The sequence below is a fragment of the Triturus cristatus genome, chromosome 4_1 (assembly GCF_964204655.1).
Source record: "Triturus cristatus chromosome 4_1, aTriCri1.1, whole genome shotgun sequence".
Taxonomy (NCBI): Eukaryota; Metazoa; Chordata; class Amphibia; order Caudata; family Salamandridae; genus Triturus; species Triturus cristatus.
In genome coordinates this window covers 897,751,817-897,769,380 of record NC_140585.1, presented here as the reverse complement: position 1 = coordinate 897,769,380, position 17,564 = coordinate 897,751,817, and the positions used below count along the sequence as shown (strand labels likewise).

The 17,564-nt window shown below is 50.1% G+C and overlaps 1 protein-coding gene across 2 annotated transcripts in view; it reads right to left on the bottom strand.

The window, feature by feature from the left end:
* Positions 1-17,564, bottom strand: part of SND1 (staphylococcal nuclease and tudor domain containing 1) — a 2,043,911-nt gene that overhangs the window by 124,778 nt on the left and 1,901,569 nt on the right. For both annotated transcript variants that reach the window (XM_085653683.1, XM_085653684.1), the window contains exon 20: positions 15,113-15,182. In XM_085653683.1, the coding sequence (XP_085509809.1) occupies positions 15,113-15,182 (70 nt within the window). The remainder of the gene's footprint in view (positions 1-15,112; positions 15,183-17,564) is intronic.

Sequence of the window (17,564 nt, the reverse complement as noted above, 5' to 3'; positions counted from 1 at the left end):
AACTGCTTTTCAAATCTTTATAAACCCATAGAGACTTCCCCTGCCTTTGAGAATCGAAGGAAGACAGGACATGTGTGGCATGGAGATGAAAGTAGGGGCCTTCTGACACTCAAACTCAAGAATGCAATCAATGCGGATTCTTTTCACGTCTCAGTGACGAGAAGGCACGTGAACGTCAACCTAGCTGTGTCAGTGAAGTAGCTCGTGTACAGTGGCGCTTTCTAGCTATCCACAACCCCACAGCAATCAAAACATGCACAGAAGATGGCGACGTTACAGGAAACCTCCAATTGCATCTTTAGGGAAAGTACTGTCCAACATGTTTTTGGGCACTGAATGTTCCACAATACAAAATGCCATATGAATCCAGTCGTCGTAACCCCCCCTCAATGTAAAGTTCTGTCATTTCCTTTCAATGTTAACGGATGAAAGTTAACACGTGGCAGACCCTATATTTTCCATCTTTGCTGTTCTTCTACACATTTCAAGTGGAAGAAAGGTATGTGTTATTTTGTTTTGTTAAATTATTAGCAAATGTTCAAGGTTTTACTGCAGCATAGACTACGTGCAGGGCAACGGCACTCTGTTATAAGCAAGTAACCTACCATGGGTTGACAGCCATATGAAACGCTTAGTGGCTGGAGAAATCAGTTCATCACAGAGGGTTTAGGGTAGACCCACTATGGGAATGCGCCCTACTAGGCCTTTCCTCACCTGAAGGAAATTCACATATTGAGCTTAAATTCACATGCAACTGAAGAGAGGATAAGACAAATTCCACCAATGAGTAACTCGTGAGCTACTGGTAGCTATCTGCAAGCAGCTCGCCAATGAGCAGTCCAAAATACTAAATTACAATATTTTGCTTAGTTGAATTAAAGTAAGAGTTACTTACCTTCGGTAACGATGTATCTGGTAGAGACGATTCTAGCCGCAGATTCCTTCACGTAGAATTATCCCCCGGCGTGAGACTGGATCCGGAAACTTTTTGCCACAGCATCCCTGCGTGCTAGGGGGCGGGGCGATACCACGCAACTCTGCCTAGGCGTCGCCCACGTACGGGACGTCAACGAGTTCACATAAGCCCCACCCCGGTGCGCCTACATCAGTTTTCTTCAGAGAACTTTTCCACGCCGCAACGCGGAGCCGCCAGGCAAACTGTGGAAGCAGGGGAACAGTGTGCAAAAGAGTAGACACAAAGAATGGAGACAAGCGACACCATAAGGAGCGGTGCAACACTGCAGCCTCAAAGGCAGGGGCGGAATAAAGAACAGAGCAGAGCCCCGAGCAGCCACCCTGCCAGCATGTAACCGCCTTCCCCCCATCCCCCGGAGCCAGGGAACATATGTAAAGGCAGGACACCCGTAGCAGGCCTACAACGCCCACCCGGAAATAGGGAAGGGAGCCAGCCCCAGAACAGACAGGACAACAACAACAACCCTCCAAGCCACCCCAGCACAGAGGGCAACCATCCTCCAAGGAACAAGGACAGGGCATGGCAGGGCCAGGTGACCCCAGACAGAGGATGGCGGAGGGGCAGGGACCCCCAGCACCAAGAGGAATGGAGGGAGGGGCGAGATTGAAGGTAACCCCCCTCCCCCCCTCAAACCTGGAGCAGCCCGAGTAGCGGGGCACAGGAGCACCATAACCCCATCCTGCAGAGAACCAAGGGGAGGAAGGAACAGCAACAAGGCGAGTGCCGAGACCAACCCACAGGTCCTCGCAGAACAGGGAGGAAGGGCGGGCCGTGAAGGAATCTGTGTCTAGAATGGTCTCTACCAGATACATCGTTACCGAAGGTAAGTAACTCGTACACCTGATAGAGACTACTAGCCGCAGATTCCCTAGCAATACCCACGGGGAAGGAGGGTCTGCAAAAGGACCCCCCAGCCATAACAGGACAGAGGGTCACACAGGGGACCAGACCGGCAGACCGGGCAAAAACCAAGCCCCTCCCAGGCAAAAAACCGGCTCCTCCCAGGCAAGAGGAGGGCCCCACAAGCAGAACACCACCGACCCCAGAGGGATGGGGGGGAAGAAGAAAAAAAGGGGGGGGCCCTGCACACTCACGATAGAGGAACCAAGGGCCAGGCCAGAGAGGTCGAAGTACCCCACACCCCTTCAAGGCAATAAGCTTCCCTCCAAAGCCAGGGGAAACGAGGGAAAAGAAGGCGAAGCCACACCAGATGGAAGGCAACAGGTCAACCAGAGCGGCGCTAACAGACAAGCCGCCAGAACAGAAAAAACAGCCCAGGGCCCAAGGAAGATCGAGTGGGCAACACCTGACAAGGGAGGGCACAGAATTATCCCAAGCAGGGAGAAGAGGAAAGGGCTGGACACACCCCCACGAGGGCCCACGCACACGTCCTCAAGAAGCAAAGCAACATACAGAAACGCCACGGAGAACAGGCACCAAAGGGCCACCAGAACACCCCAGCAGAGCGGAAGCTGTATAACACCTACCACTACCCCACATAGTTAAGTCCCAAGACAAGGGAACCCCGCAACAGAGGAAAAACAAAAGAGCCACAGTGAAAACACCCCGCGAAGGGCTTGACAATCAGCCCAAAGATTACAGAAGGCCTAATCTCTGGGCCAAGTCTGCGTAACAGTTCTAGCAAGAAACGCAGCGAACAAGGGCTGTCCAGCAGCCAACATTGCCAAAGTCCACACAAGGAGGACTCAATGGCCAGAACAAACACTCCACCGCAAGAGCGACTATCCCAAGGAGGACCAGAACCAGCTCCTTAATCACTGAGGAGGAGTATCAGGGGAAGAAGGAGGACGGAGCCCCGCCAGGAACATTTTGATGGCGGAGTCAGCTGGGGCATGGAACAGGCTACCATCAAACGGGAGATCAATGAGCCGTTCCCGAATATTTTCAGGGAAGACGCCGTCCCGAAGCCAATCATGGCGACGGAGAGCGATGGAGGGAGCCATGGCCCGGCCCAGCACCTCTGAGATGTCCAGAGCGGAGTGTGGGATAAACGCAGCTAGCTCCCGGCACTCCAACGCATGACGCGGTAAATCCGCCTGAACAGTCTCCTGAGAAGCTGCGACCCCAAAGACTCAACCGAGTCCCACAGACAAGAGAAGGCCCTAGCCAGGACACACAAGGTGTTCAGGGCCCACAGGGCCGCGCTGGTCGAGGCAAACATTTGCACCCCCAAGAGTCCAGCCAGCGAGCCTCCCGGGAGGGCGGAGTCAACAGCGGAGGGAGGGAAAGGCAGTCCGCAAAAGAGGACTGGCAGCAGAGGGCTGAAGGGAGAGACACGCAGGGTCACGCGTCGCCGGAAGGTGCCGATGTAAAAGGTGCTGAGGCACCAGATCCCCTGAGGCAGGACGCCCCCAAGCCCCCGTCAGGGACGAAAGGAGCGAACCCTCAAAGGGAAGCAAGATCTCCCTCCCATCAGAGCCCTGGTGGAGAACCTCCAAGAGATGATCGGTCGGAAAATGAGCAATAGGGTCACCCATGCGCAGAATATCCACCGCCGTGGACACCGCGTGAGCAAAGGCCGCACCCGCCTCTGTAGGGCCCCGCGGCGGAGAAAGCAGCTCCTCCGTGGGCGACGGCTGCAGACTAAAGCGGCCGTTCCCCAAGCCAAGCAGAACGGGCAGGGGCCAGACCCGGAAGGTAGGAGGAGCCTAGGAATGGGGGACCTGCCGCTCCTTCGGCGAACACCGTGGCCTCAGAAACGGCGGGGAGCCACCCTTCGACGATGCCGGTGAAAAAGACACCACTCGGCGGCCAGTCTCTGGGGAGGACGACACCAATATTCAGGCAGCCTCCGGAGAAGAGGGAGCGTCCGAAGACTAATCTGCAACTTGACGCCTGTCAGGAGCCGTAGAGTCCGCCGCCTGAGGCAGAGCTGTAATGCCAGCCTGCGCCGAAGACGACGCTTAATAGGGCTCCTCGAAGTCACACTGCGCCGGGGACCGGAGCGGGGCCGGAATCGCAGTGGACAGGTGGCGGCGTCGGAATGGCGCCGACTCAACCTCCTGCGTGGAGGGACGAGAAGGACCAGGGGAATGACACAAAGCCCTCCGCCAGCCTCGGCCCAGTATATGACAGAGGTGGTCCGGCGAGCAATGCGGCGCCGCCAGGGCCGACCCAACCTCCGACGAGGCAGCCGCCTGCGTGGAGGGACGAGAAAGTCCGGGAGGAGGGCGAGGAATTCGCACCCAACCAAAACCCGAGCGGGATGAGCAGAGTCCACGACCCCTGTGGCGCACCCCGGTCCAGCAGCTGCCGGCAACGTAACGGCGTCACCTCGGCCTTAGACACCTTGTCAAGGGACCGAGGGGGGCTCGGGGATGCGACCCGAGCCCCGGCGACCTCAAGCGACACCACAGGGACTCCCGCGGGAGTTTGCGGCGAGACAGAGACACCATGGTGTGAAGGAGGGACCCCAGAGGAGCTGCACCCCAACATCACCCCATCCTCCAAGCCTGGATCTGACCCAGCCGGCGCCGGGGCCGGAGAAACCGGCGGCGCGGAAGGCCCCGCACAAGGCAAGGGAATCGCTGAAGCCCCAGGAGGGGAAGGAGAAGGAGACACCAGCGAGGCCTGCAAAGCCACCGCGTATGTCTCCATCTGGACTCTCGACGCTCCATCACCAGGAAACGGTGGGTAGAGGACACGCGGGGCAGCATCACCCACGGAGAGTCTACGACTCCGGCAGGCCGAAACCCAGCCCCCGGGGACTAACTGCGACACTTACCCACCGGTGAGTGGTCGCTCTCGCGGCATCAGTGAAGGGAGATGACTACCACGGCCGTATCTGAAGCCGATCGAGGGGAGGAGGTCGACCTGGAGAGACGCGCCGAGAGAAGTTTCATGCGGGGCTCCCGCCGCGACTTCGGCTTCAACTGTTGGCACGCCTCACAATCCGTGGTGCCGTGATCCTCCCCCAAACACCACATACAAATGCGATGAGGGTCCGTCGCCGACACACGACGCCCACACGACGTGCAAGCTTTAAAGCCCTAAGGCATTCGCACACTGTTCCACCAAGAGAAGGACAATGATGGGAAAAAAAAGGGGCCCGAAACAGGTCCGTAGCAAGACCGGATCCCCGTTGCACGCGGAAAAGGAAAAAAAACTGACGTAGGCGCCGGGGTGGGGCTTATGTGACCTCGCTGACGTCACGTACACAGACGAAGCCTAGGCATGTCGCGTGGTATCGCCCCGCCCCCTGGCGCGCAGGGATGCTGTGGCAAAAAGTTTCTGGATCCAGTCTCACGCCTGGGGATAATTCTACGTGATGGAATCTGCAGCTAATAGGAGTCTATCAGATATATGTATACCAACAATAAAAGTGAGTATTCAAGATCAAAATAAGTTGTATTTTCAGAATACAAATGCTAATATTTAAAGCGAATATTTGAGCGATTAATCATGGAGTTGGGGAGAGTAATACCTCATATTATTACCTTGGTGCCAGGGCATTGCCTCTATGGATGTTCTGTATTACCCATGTAGGTATTCCAATTTGACAAAGCCTTTTTTACACAACTGATAGCAACCCTGCCTGATGAACTTAAGTAATCACTGCTGACAACTTACATGGGGTAGCCACTAATGTAATCTTCTCTGATGTGGCCAATAGTACAATACTTATAATATTAATAGCTCAGAGTGATTTTCACTGAACATAAGTAGCTCTTAATACAGAAAAGCTTAGAGACCCTAGGCCTAAAACATATAAAAGAGAGCGAGAGTTCCCGCCTACCCAAAGAACAGACAAATGCAAAGGCGGCCCCGAACTAGGGGGCAACACACCTATGGTGGGATGCCGGTCCAGGCCGGGGGGCTGATGGCGTCGGATGACAGCACCGGCACCAGCCTATGACGCACATACGCAGGCACTGGTTTCCGGGTGAACGGTGACTCAGAAGTGATTAAACACTTCCGCATTGCAGGGGAACTAGATTGTGCCAGACCCCGCCCCTTTAAAAGGGGCAGCAGCGAGGCGAAGAAGTCTCTTCCACCGCTCGTCGCTCCAAGGAATACAGGCTGCCGGCTGCCCCACGGGGCAAGAATCTAACATGGTCTTTTGTTTTCCTTTGTTACCCATTCCATGCCTGTATCTCGGCGTTTCCAGTAAGTAGCAATTTTGCAATCAAATATCTGCCCAGCCGGGAGCCGCACAGGCTCGTGTTTTAACTGGCGTGACCCGCATTGGTGGCGGCTCTGGCATGGAGGCTCAGGGGGAGGGGGGTAAATTGTAGGGTGAAAGGCTAATTTGTTATGTATGCTGGTTTCAGCACCAGCTGTATTGTATTGTGCCCTGGTGAAATGCTAGAATTCGATATACTTTTTTTTCAGCGGTAGCTGTTTTTATTGTGCCCTGTAGTGAGCAAGGTGGTGGCTTAAGGTTAGAGTTGCCAACTTTCACATGTGGGCATAGTGTTTGTAAAAGCCCTCTTTTCAGTTTTGTAAAGAATGGAGCACTCCAACAGGGCCATTCGATAATCACTTTCCCTCTGCTCTTTAGTCAGCAAGTCTCCCTACAGATTGCTTATCCTTTGGCTGTTCTGGGAGCGGAGGCATAACTAGGATTTTTGTGGCCAGGTATTTTTGGTACCCCGCATGCTCCATCTAGAGTGGGCAGGCAAGTTGCAGGGATGCCAGCGAAGGCATAGAAAGGGGGAAGCGCATGCACATAAAGAAGCTTAAGGAAGCTATGATGTGCAGGATGGATGCATGGACCAATCCTAGGCAAAGTTGAGGGACCGCCCTCTTGTGGGCCAGCAGCGACAAGCGGAGGAGAGGCCCGGGCGGGAGTGGCTCCTAAAGCAGCATTCCAACCCATGCCTATGAAACCTAGGAGCAAACACTATAGTCATGGGGGAAAGGGGCCTCCACAGCCTAGGCCTGAAGGGGAGGTGCCAGGCCCCTCTGGAATAGACAGAAGGGGGTCCGTTGAGGAGGCGGCACCGGTTGCGCCCACGTGGCCAGATGCGGTACCAGCACAAGGTGATGTAACGACCGGGCCCGCAGCTGGGGGCTGGGGAGGTGGGAGGAGTGGGCAGAACAGCATTGGCAGCTTGGCGGTAGGGGTGATGCTAGTGGGAGCACCTAGCCAGCTGACTTAGTGACCAATCTAGCCAACGTTTTACCACAGCTTTCCAAATTCGGTAAGTTAGCTGCTCCTGTTTGGAGTGGGGCCGTGTTAACATAGGGTGAGGATTTGGAGAAGGCCATGAGGTAGGTGGTGCAGCTAGGGGTCCAGCCAGGGTCAGTCACGACAACAGGTGTGGAGGGAACCGTGCCTGGAGGGCGTCGGGCCACAGTAGCTTTCCAGACAGAGGCCCAGAGAACTCCAGTTAAGGGCAAGTGCCTCCCCGATCCAGCGCAAGGCGGTGCAGCAATGACTAGAGCGGCTCCCAAGCCTCAAGACTCGTCAGACAGGTATGACAAAGCTGCTGCCAAACCTAGGTTTGGGGGGAATATGGTCAGCCCGGGAGCGGTTGGGTAGGCATATTGCATCTGAAGTGAAGGAAAGGTTTGGAAAGGGGCGTACGTGGATTTATTTGATTTGTTCCTGGACAAGCCTGATAGGGAGGAATTAAAAAAAGGTGCAAGGAGTGCGGGCGCTACAGGGACTGTGGTCACTGGCCTTACAAAAAGGTTAGAAGAGACTTTAGTCAACTGGATTAAAGGGTTCTCCAATTATCAGGCAGTGTTAGAAGTGCGTTTTACTGGCTTGGGCGCCCAGCTGGCATGTAACAAGAATAGAATTGCTTGTGCACATGATGAGTATGGTGGCATTGGAGAGAAGAATACAACAGAGTTTAAGAGGGGTAAGGCAATCAATCCGGAATTGACATGGGATTAGGTTGATATTGTGTTATGTTTACCCTATATGAAGCAACTGCACCAGGATACCACCCCCAGTCAGTCCTTTTGGTCAGGCCCCTCCAGCAACACGGGGGGAATGGGGGCCATGCTGAGACTATAATAAGCAGTCCGGTACCAGGCTGCCTAGTTCGTGTAAATGTAAGCATTCTTGCTCATTTCGCGGGTTCCCCTCGCATCCTGAATCAGAATGTTTCAAGAAATCAAAGGATAGAGGGGGCAAAAATACAGGATTAATGACCCACTCTTCTGTAAGGTCCCCTCCCCAGTGAATGTGACGGCATTGATACCATGGCTTAACAGGTATGGAAGCCTGGCGGCAGCTCAGGCTCTTTTTGAAGGTTTTCAGGAAGGTTTCATGATTGAGGCCCCAAGAGATATGGGCATTCCCCATTGCAAGAATCAGCAGTCCCTGAGGTCTAATCGAGCAGTGGTCGCAGCAAAGAATAATAAGGAAGTGATGTTTGGGAGGGTGCCCAGCCCATTTGAGTCAGTAGCCTTAGAAGGAACTTGTCTGCTCGCCACTGGGGGTGGTGCCCAAGTAGGACCAGGCGAATTTCAGTTAATACAGAACCTGTCCGCTCTAGGGTACAGCCTTTAAATGAAGCTATTGATGGTACTTTATGCTCTGTCAGGTATGCCTCCTTAGATCAGGCAATTGAGATGCTCCAGGAGCTGGGACCGGGTGACCTCCTGGCAAAGTCAGACAGAGTCTGGCTTCTCCCCGTGCACCCTCAGGATTTTCATCTGCTTTGCTTTCAGTTTGAGGGGAAGTATCTTGATAAGTGCAAGCCCATGGGATGCTCGGTCTCTTGCTCCTACTTTGAGAAGCTCAATTCCTTCCTAGAGTGGGTGTTCAGGTAGAGAGCAGGACATCAATGGGTGTAGCACTATTTGGATGATTTTCTTTTCCTAAGCTCACTACAGTGTGTGTCTTTGCAGTCCTTCTGTGCACTGATGAGTGAGTTTGGAGTTCCCCCAGTGCAAGGCAAGACTATGGGACCGTCATTGAGTTCCTGGGTATTGAATTAGATTCTGATGCAGGAGTGTCACGTCTCCCACAGGGAAAGGTTTCTGCCTTCTCTATCGCTTTGCAGGACTGTTTGAGTAAGGATAAAGTCACGTTACATCAGTTACAGAAGACTGTTGGGCAGCTCAATTTCATTTTGAAGATCATTTCCATGGGCTGCCCATTTTTGCAATCCATTGCGAAGGCAATGTCTGGTTTGGGGGAGAAGCACCACCATACCAGGTTGTCCAGCGAGGTACGTCAGGACATGCGTATTTGGCTAGCATTCCTGCGGGATTTCAGTGGCACTGTGGTGTGGCCCAGCCAAAACCGAGCGAGAAGTTGGGCCTCCTTACTGATGCGGCGGGTAATGAGGGGTTCAGTGCCATCCTGGGTCCGATATGGTGTGCGCAGCACTGGCCAGCGGCCTGGATTGAGTCAGGCCTGACTGCCAACATACGTTTCTTGGAGTATTTTCCCCTTTCTGGTGGCATTATCCATATGGCCAGACCAGTTCCTCAACCAGTTTATCATTTTTTGGTCTAAAAACAGGACAGTGGTCGAGTGCATTAACCATCAAGTGGCCAAATCTAAAATGAAATTGAGATTGTTGAAGGAGATAGTTCTCCAATGCATGATACTGAATGTGTTATTTAGGGCCTATCATGTCCCAGGGGTGCAGAACAATGCCGATGATGCTCTGTCTCGTTTCAAGATGCAGGTGTTCAGGTCTCACCACCCAAAAACAGCGGAATCCAGACCGTCTGTGACAACTTGGTGCCCAAATCTATCAGACTTTGTGGCAGCCAGTTTAGCACCCAGGGCGAGGCAGGCTTATGAAGGGGCATTCAGCGCCTACTGCAGTTTCCTAGGGGATGAGTGGGAGACGGTGTGGCGTTATTCTGCTACAATCATGTCACTTTTTAGGAGCATTGAGGAAGGGGGTGGTTGCGTTTGCAGGGGACCCAGACAGATGTATGGCACCCCATTGGTATAGGCACACTATCAGCAGTTTTGGGTGTCCTAAAAGACATCTGTAGGTCCACCGAGGAGGTTTGCCGCTTCAGGTCAGCATTTACGTTGGCCTTATATGGAGCTTTCGGCGTCGGGGAATTGGTGGCTAAAAATAAGAAGGATTGGCAGGGAGGCCTGCCGATGGCTCGTGTGCAGAGTTCTGGGGGTTCTTTGTCTATCGAGATACCACGCTCCAAGACATGCCAGGTTGGCAAGAGGACCACATCATCCTGCACAGGGTACAAGGTACCACCTGCTGTCCCATGAGCAGCCTCAAGGTGTTCTTAGCACATAGGCCTAGGGAGGCGGGAGGCCCACTCCTAGTACATTCCGATGGCACCCCCTTGACTTGGTTTCAGTTCCCCACAGTGCTGGGACTGGACCTGAAGGTGGCGGGCATTGACTCTACGGATTTAAGCTCTCAAATTTCAGAATTGGGGAAGCCACAGAGGCTACATCGATGGGACTCTGGGGGCAGGCAGTGCAGAGAATTGGCAGATGGTCCTCTGAATGCTACAAATGCTATGTTAGGTTACACATGCTCTAGGCTCTACTAAGGGTGTTAATAACTGTCAACCTGCCAGGTCGCATCAATTGCCAGATTATTGTGCAGCACCAGTGCACGCGCAGTGCCAGAGTTGATTGAAGTGTTGGTTATAGGCCATTCGTATGTGCAAAGGTTAAAACATGTTTTTGCGGCAGGTAATTTTATCAACTGAGCCCGCAAGGCGGGCTTCCATGTTTCTTTCCACAGGCAAGCAGGCCTCCGTCTGGGATAACTGAGCAACATGCTGGAATCATGGGTACGCCTCCAGGGGTAGTGGTAGTACATTTGGGGAGCAATGATTTATTACACCTGGGTAGGAGTGTGTTGTTTGAGACATTAATTACCGAAAAGGGATGGCTAGCAAGGAGATGCCCGCAGTCAGTCCCAACATGGTCCCACATCATCCCACGGTTGCAATGGCGAGGAGGGGAGTCAGTATGGGCCCTTAATCACTCAGTGAAATGGATTAATAAGTAGGTAGACAAGTTGTTTAGGTCTCCAAAACTCCACACAATTCCGCACAGGTGCATACAGGGAGAGAGCTTCATTGTGCAGGATGAGGTCCACCTGGGGTCCATCTACCAAAAGTAGGTAACGAGATGTTGCTGGAAAATATGCTGGCATGGTTGACTCTTGGGTGAAATAGGGCATGGCCTTCGGGGGGGGGGGGGGGGGGGGGGGGGGGGGGGGGGAGGAGGTGAACTATGCTGGCCTGTGGCGGTGAGGCAATTATTGGTGGTGCATTTACAGTCCTCAGAAGGCATCCCTTTTAGTTGAGAAAGGTGGGGGGACAGCGTTCCCTCAGGCCCTCCAGGGGGTACTTCCGCCAAGTCAGGTAGAGGCTGGCGTCTTGTAATGCAGCTCATCCTTGGCCGTCGGTGAAAAATACATCTTTTTTTCTATTTGTCATCAAGCATTGTTTACATCTCAGTACCGCAGCGAACAAAGCCAAGCGTCTCGTGTGTATTCTCGTTCTCGCAATCACAACTGAGGGGTTTGTTTCTTCTCGACGCTGCTGCTCCCTGTGGTGTGGGAGTGCGTGCTGCTAACAAGCCTTTATGGCCAATTCCCGCACAGGTACGTGGGTGCCACGCTAGCAGCACAGGCCCTTGGGAAGGATATTTAAGGGAGTAAGGGGTGCCCGTGGTAGGTAACCTTGTGGGCCGATGGGCCCCCTGCGCAAGATCACTCCAGGGGGACCTCACAGGTGGACCAGTCATGATCTCACTCGTAGGCTCAATGCAGGATATGCAGGGACAATGACTAGTTATGGTAGGAATGGCTATGTATTAGAGTCTATGTTAAGGTGAGCCATCAAGAATTGTAAATAATACTGTATAGGGTGCTATGGGTGTTTCAGCGTATTAATGTGCAAAAATGATACTTAATATTTACTGTGTTGTGTGTAATAAATACGGTTGGGGTTTATGGCCCCTAACCCAAAAAGTTTCTAAGGATGTGTTTGTGTTTAATATGTGCCAAAGTGGGGCGATGTGGGTGGTTTGCTCCCAGATCAAGGTCTAGGGGCTGGTATTCGGCAATACCAGACCATAAAGGTTGGCACTGACACACATCCTATTCAACAGATTGGTAGAAAGAGATCACATAAAAGAAACTAAGTGAACTCCGGCCACAACCTAGACCCCTTTTTACTACATCAGCACACTACATGGCAATGTCTACAAAAAAGGAAATGGAAGGCATGGCTCATGCACCAGCAGGGACACTGCCAAAGTCACCCTGCCAGTATTACATTTTCAGTACAGTTAATTTGAGAAACATGTCTGAATTTTAGACATCAAGGTAAGGAGGAGGGGTTCTTGCACCAAACTGATCATGTGGAGCAATGGGTTCTTGTCCAGTACAACTACTCAAGTCAACTCTACAGGCAGAAGCGAGTCCACCCAACCTTACTTCCACGGACTGTTGTGGCTTTCATTTCATTGCCGAACACATAGGTGGTGTTCACAAAGTACATAAGGCAGCTGAAATCAAGGTTCCAAAGATAACACAATTAGCAATCAAACACTAAGTATCTATCGATGCTAAGCACTCCAAAAGCATTTAAGAGAGACTAGCACCAGAAATGTTCCATCATATTTAAGGAGGAGGAGGAGGAGGAAGAGAAAGAGCAGCCCCTTGACTTCCGGGGACCCAAAGTAGACTGCCAATGGACCGGATGTAGGCCAAGAGTTTGAGCAGGGAGTGTATGCAGCTCGACTTACCCTCACACAACAGCTAGAGGCTGAAAGTAGCAGGCTCCGTGACAAAACAAAATGTGTGCCTTTTAAGCCACAACATTTTGTTTCTCCCAAATTTGAATACCAGCATAATAAAAAGTATTACATAAACCTTCAAATAATTCATTCATATCTGCCGTTACACCTTCTACCAGCGATACACTAGGACATAACGCAAACTATCATTTTAAATTTCCGGTGTCAAGGAAGGTTGTAGTAGCACAGCCGCCTCAAGGGTCTCAGACTAAGGTTAAAATGAAACAGAGTAAGAGAACACACAAGCATTACACCACAGAGCCACCAGACAACGGAGCCGCAAATTATGTGGTAAGGCTAACCAAAAATAAAAAGCAAATTATGCAGCACACTGTGGTATTTTAAGGCAGTATTTTTCCACTTTGTCTCATTCCAATACTCGAATCCTAAATCTCGCATACATATATTTACACAAACACCACATCTTGACGCATTCTCAGAGGAAAAAGGCATGGATTCGGCTCCAACTTTAACTAATCCATCCCAACTTTAAGATGGGGAGCAGCAGCGTCGAGAAGAAACAAACCCCTCAGTTGTGATTGCGAGAATAGACACGAGACGCTTGGCTTTGTTCGCTGCGGTACTGAGATGTAAACAATGCTTGATGACAAATAGAAAAAAAAAGATGTATTTTTCACCGACGGCCAAGGATGAGCTGCATTACAAGACGCCAGCCTCGCTTCATTTAGAGAAGCATGTTCTGCTCTCAGCCTAACATGGGAATTCACTCTCCGCGCGTCATGTCCCGTCATGGCGCCCGCCCAGGGGTAGAAGGGGTAAACATCAGTCTCTTCTTTAAGAGGAAATGAGTGGCTATGAGGCAATCATAGGCAGCACGTCCAAGAAATGGCCAGGGAGTTGTCTCGTGCGTGCCGGAAGATTGCTTTCCTGTAGCTTTCATTCAGGCGCATAGGACGAGGTCTGCGGAAGTGCATTCGAGCAGCTGCACGGGGGCAGTCCGGGTGGGGGAGGGGACTCGGAGGCAGTAATTTTACAAAGGTTTTCACGAGTCTTGGTGAATAATTTGTAGTTTTTTAGGCTCTCAATCGAGGTTCCTTGCAGTTGTGAAACTGCTGAACGCTGAGGGATTCTACACACGTATGCAAGTCCAAGGGGCGAAGACAGCGGATGAAAAGACGCCTGAGACACCCAGTCCTCACCCTTCACTCGATGAAGGAAGCCATCTTTGGTCTTCGGAGCCTTGTTCTGTGGCAGAGGGGGAGTGGACCCATGGGAGCCATGTCAGATCCTTCTAATCAGCTGGTGGCACGAGACAGGAACCGAGACTTGTAGCAGGAGTGACTCACTGCTGCTAAGTTGTTAGTTGATGACAAGTATGGACTTTGAGGCTCTCTTGTGTGGACTGGAACAAGGTCTTCTTTCCGGCCTCAAAGGGGATACGTGGCTGAACACCATGTGGAGCCCCAGGTCCTACAAATCGTTCTCCGTGGTTTGGATGCAGTGGCCAGGCGAGGTCATCTTGGAAAGCCGCTTTAGACCAGACGAGGTGGGAAGACATCCAATGATGTTTTTCTGCCCCAGTAGTCTCCTCAGTCTCAACTCCTCATATTAAGGCCTCAATATGACAATTTCCACAACAATGACATTTAGGATTGTGGCGCATTCGCGCCCCATCATATCCCCCTTTCCCCAGGCCCAAAGGTCCAAAGGTCTTCCACTCCAGGGAGGGCCCAAAGGGCACAGATTTTATTGCCTTCACCGATTTCCCTGGACCCCCTACACAGATCTCTGTGCAGTCTATTGAAGAAGTGGTCTCATACTCAAGAGAGATCAACTGGCCCAGGCGCTCACTCCTAACACAGAAAAGACTATCCCAGTCAGTGCTTTCTGACCTTACTTATTGGCATTGTTCTACTACATTATGTGTGCATTCAAGTGTTTTATACACAAATCCCAAACCGCATCTGGTTGAGCAAAACAAAGAACTAAATGAAACGTAAATTACTGAGAAAAAGACACACTAAACCAATGCAATAAAATGTACTGCATTTTATTTACAACAGGGTAGATGTACTTTGATCAAACGGAGGGAAAACAGAACGTTTCCCTGTCTCATGCTCCATACAAAAAACAAAAGATGGACAGAAAAGACAATTAGACAAAACTTCCCAGTTACACACAAACCTATTTTCATTAAGGAAACTCATGACCCAAGCCTGATTGACAAGTGACAGGAGATGAATATGAACTCGTGTTTATTCAACTGTAAAACGCTTGTCAGTCTCTTGACACACTCTGCTTTCCCAGCCAGAAGAAATGCAGGAGGCTGCAACGAAATTTTAAAAATAGTACCACATATGGGAACCGAGGGTTCCCCAAGCACCATATCACCAGAAACAGCCCTGAAATCAACGTCTTACCCGAGACCTTTCGGAAATACTCACATTGCCGTAATCTATGTATAACACGTGGACTTTGGAAGGAGATTCGATTCTCTCCACTCGTGCTCGATACCTGCATGGAGAGGAGATAGAATTAAGAAGGTCAGGACCCCTGGAGCAAGTGTGCAACTATAAAAACCGCTAAAAGCTGCCTAGAGTTATTTAAAGCCAGTTTGTGGTTCCAGGTCTATGACAACCGCACATACCTGTGTGACAAAATCAGAATGAACGTTTGTAGCAACAAAGAGCATTAATTCAAAATAGTGACTTGCTGGCAGCCATTAACAAATCCACAACACATCTTATAAATTATTTTGGAGGTCACAAGGCAAAGACAATTATTCATAATCACACTGACAAGCCGGGTTGGGCATTGGTCTTCATTTAAACTACAAGTCTTCACCACTAAACAAGCTGTATGTATATATATTCCCCCCCCCCCCCCCCCCCCAATGATTTGTCGCTGACTCCTAAGCCTCTTAGCTGCGGCGAGTGCACAGCGGGGTAGTAAACCCACAGCAAATAATGCCTTTTATTTTTGATTTCTTTTTAAAACCAAATAAAAGGCATTGTAATTTACAATAGCTTAAACTCTCGTCACTGCCTATTGCATTGCAAATGCTTGTTTTTCATTGCTGCTTCCGAACTGTTTAACTCTGATCGAACCCTGCTCCATTTTCCAACAGTGGCTTTTTCATTTATACCTCTGCTACCGCCCACTGTTTATTAATATCAATTTCGATCTAGTTGGAGGGCGCCAGAAACCACAGTCACAACAGCCAACTACATATTTATACCACAAAAGTTACAATATGATGCACGTGGGTTTTATTGGACAGATATCTTGTTCATTCTAGAGGCTCCTTCATCTCCATATGGGACCTTCTTGCCTTTTAAACTCTAAAGACTGAGCTCATCATACTCGGTCTGATGGCCTAGCCAGTATTGCAGATTATCTTAATGTTTGATACAACTTTTTTTTATACTCTACAGGATTTTCCGTTATCGGCGGTCAAGGGTTTTTTCCCTGTTGAAGCAGTTCAGAACATTCTATACAATTTTTGACCTATCTGCCTCTTTTCTGATTTGGCTGGCCTCGATGCAAGATTATATATATCGCTCTAACCGGATTGTTGAGAGGCAAGTATTTAAGTTGCCACTTCATCGTCATATCTACATTCAGCTGGAGGGTGAATGTGCCCAGCAAAAAACACTCTTGCATTATCTCATTTATTATTTGTATTTATATTAGCTTTATCTCCTTTTCTTTTTCAGTCCCTCTAGAAGGGTCCCATGCTCATTTCCAAGAATATTATTACACTACGGCATTGGTACCCACAGTGAGATATTTCAGGTATTTGCCTACATCCTTTGTTTCTTTAATCACTCATGATTACCTCAATTTCTCTCTCATCTTTAATAGATGGCATACCACACTGGGGCACTCCTCTAACATCACTGCTTGCAGTATGTTTCTGCTCTTTTTCGTATATAGTATTCACTGTTTTTATATTCACTTGATTAGGTATCCTACTGGTACTTTGTGTGTTCTTTTAAGGACTTTGGGTGCTTTCCTATTGGTGTTGAAGGACTCCGAAGGCTCACTGTCAGTGTATGCCTCTTCCCTTAGTCCTCTGGTCTCTTTATTGAGCTTTTACTTGTATTTATCAACTTTGGGACTGTCTATATTTCAGACCCTGCTTTTTAAACTGATGTGAGTTCTCTGCATCATCAAGTGCTCAGAGTGGCTGGCCTATGCCACTACATGTGTATTCCATATAGCGCCCTGATAAAGGTTGCATAGATTCATCGAAGTGTGAAAAATAAATAGGGAACATTTTGAGTTTTTTGTATAAAGTTGTCAACGGATGTCAAAACAAAATATAGGGCAAGTAATATTCGTGAAATCTTCAGATTTTAATGTCTGGAATGCATGTTTTTCTGCTAGCATGAGTGGGAGTGATTGCCTTGGATTGGGATATTATTTTGGGCTCTTTTTTGTTTCTGAGCAGGTAGTGAGATCACATTATTCTTGTATATATATTTTGGTTTATATGATTCCGATTAATGCAAAATGTTATATTACTACATATTATGTAATAAACTATAAGTAGAATTGGTCTGATCTATGGTGCTTATTATCTTAGGAATTATTTCTTTTTTTTAAGTATGTGGAGAAGCTAGTGCTTTGGTTGTTTGTAAAGGTGTTGTTCCCCCTGGGTTGCTTCTCATTTATTTTTCAGGGGCCCTCTTCATTGATCTGACCAAGTCCATACCCCTGCCCCATCGTCCAACCCTTTGTGGCCATTCTGCCACTGCCCTTCTCGCCCACCTCCTCCCTGCTCTTTGTCTGAGTCCAGGCACCTGCCCCCTCCCTCTTCCCCTGCATGGTTTGATGTCCTGCTAGTTAGCTTGATGTCCCTGCCCACTCCTCCTTTCTTCCATTGCCAGTCTA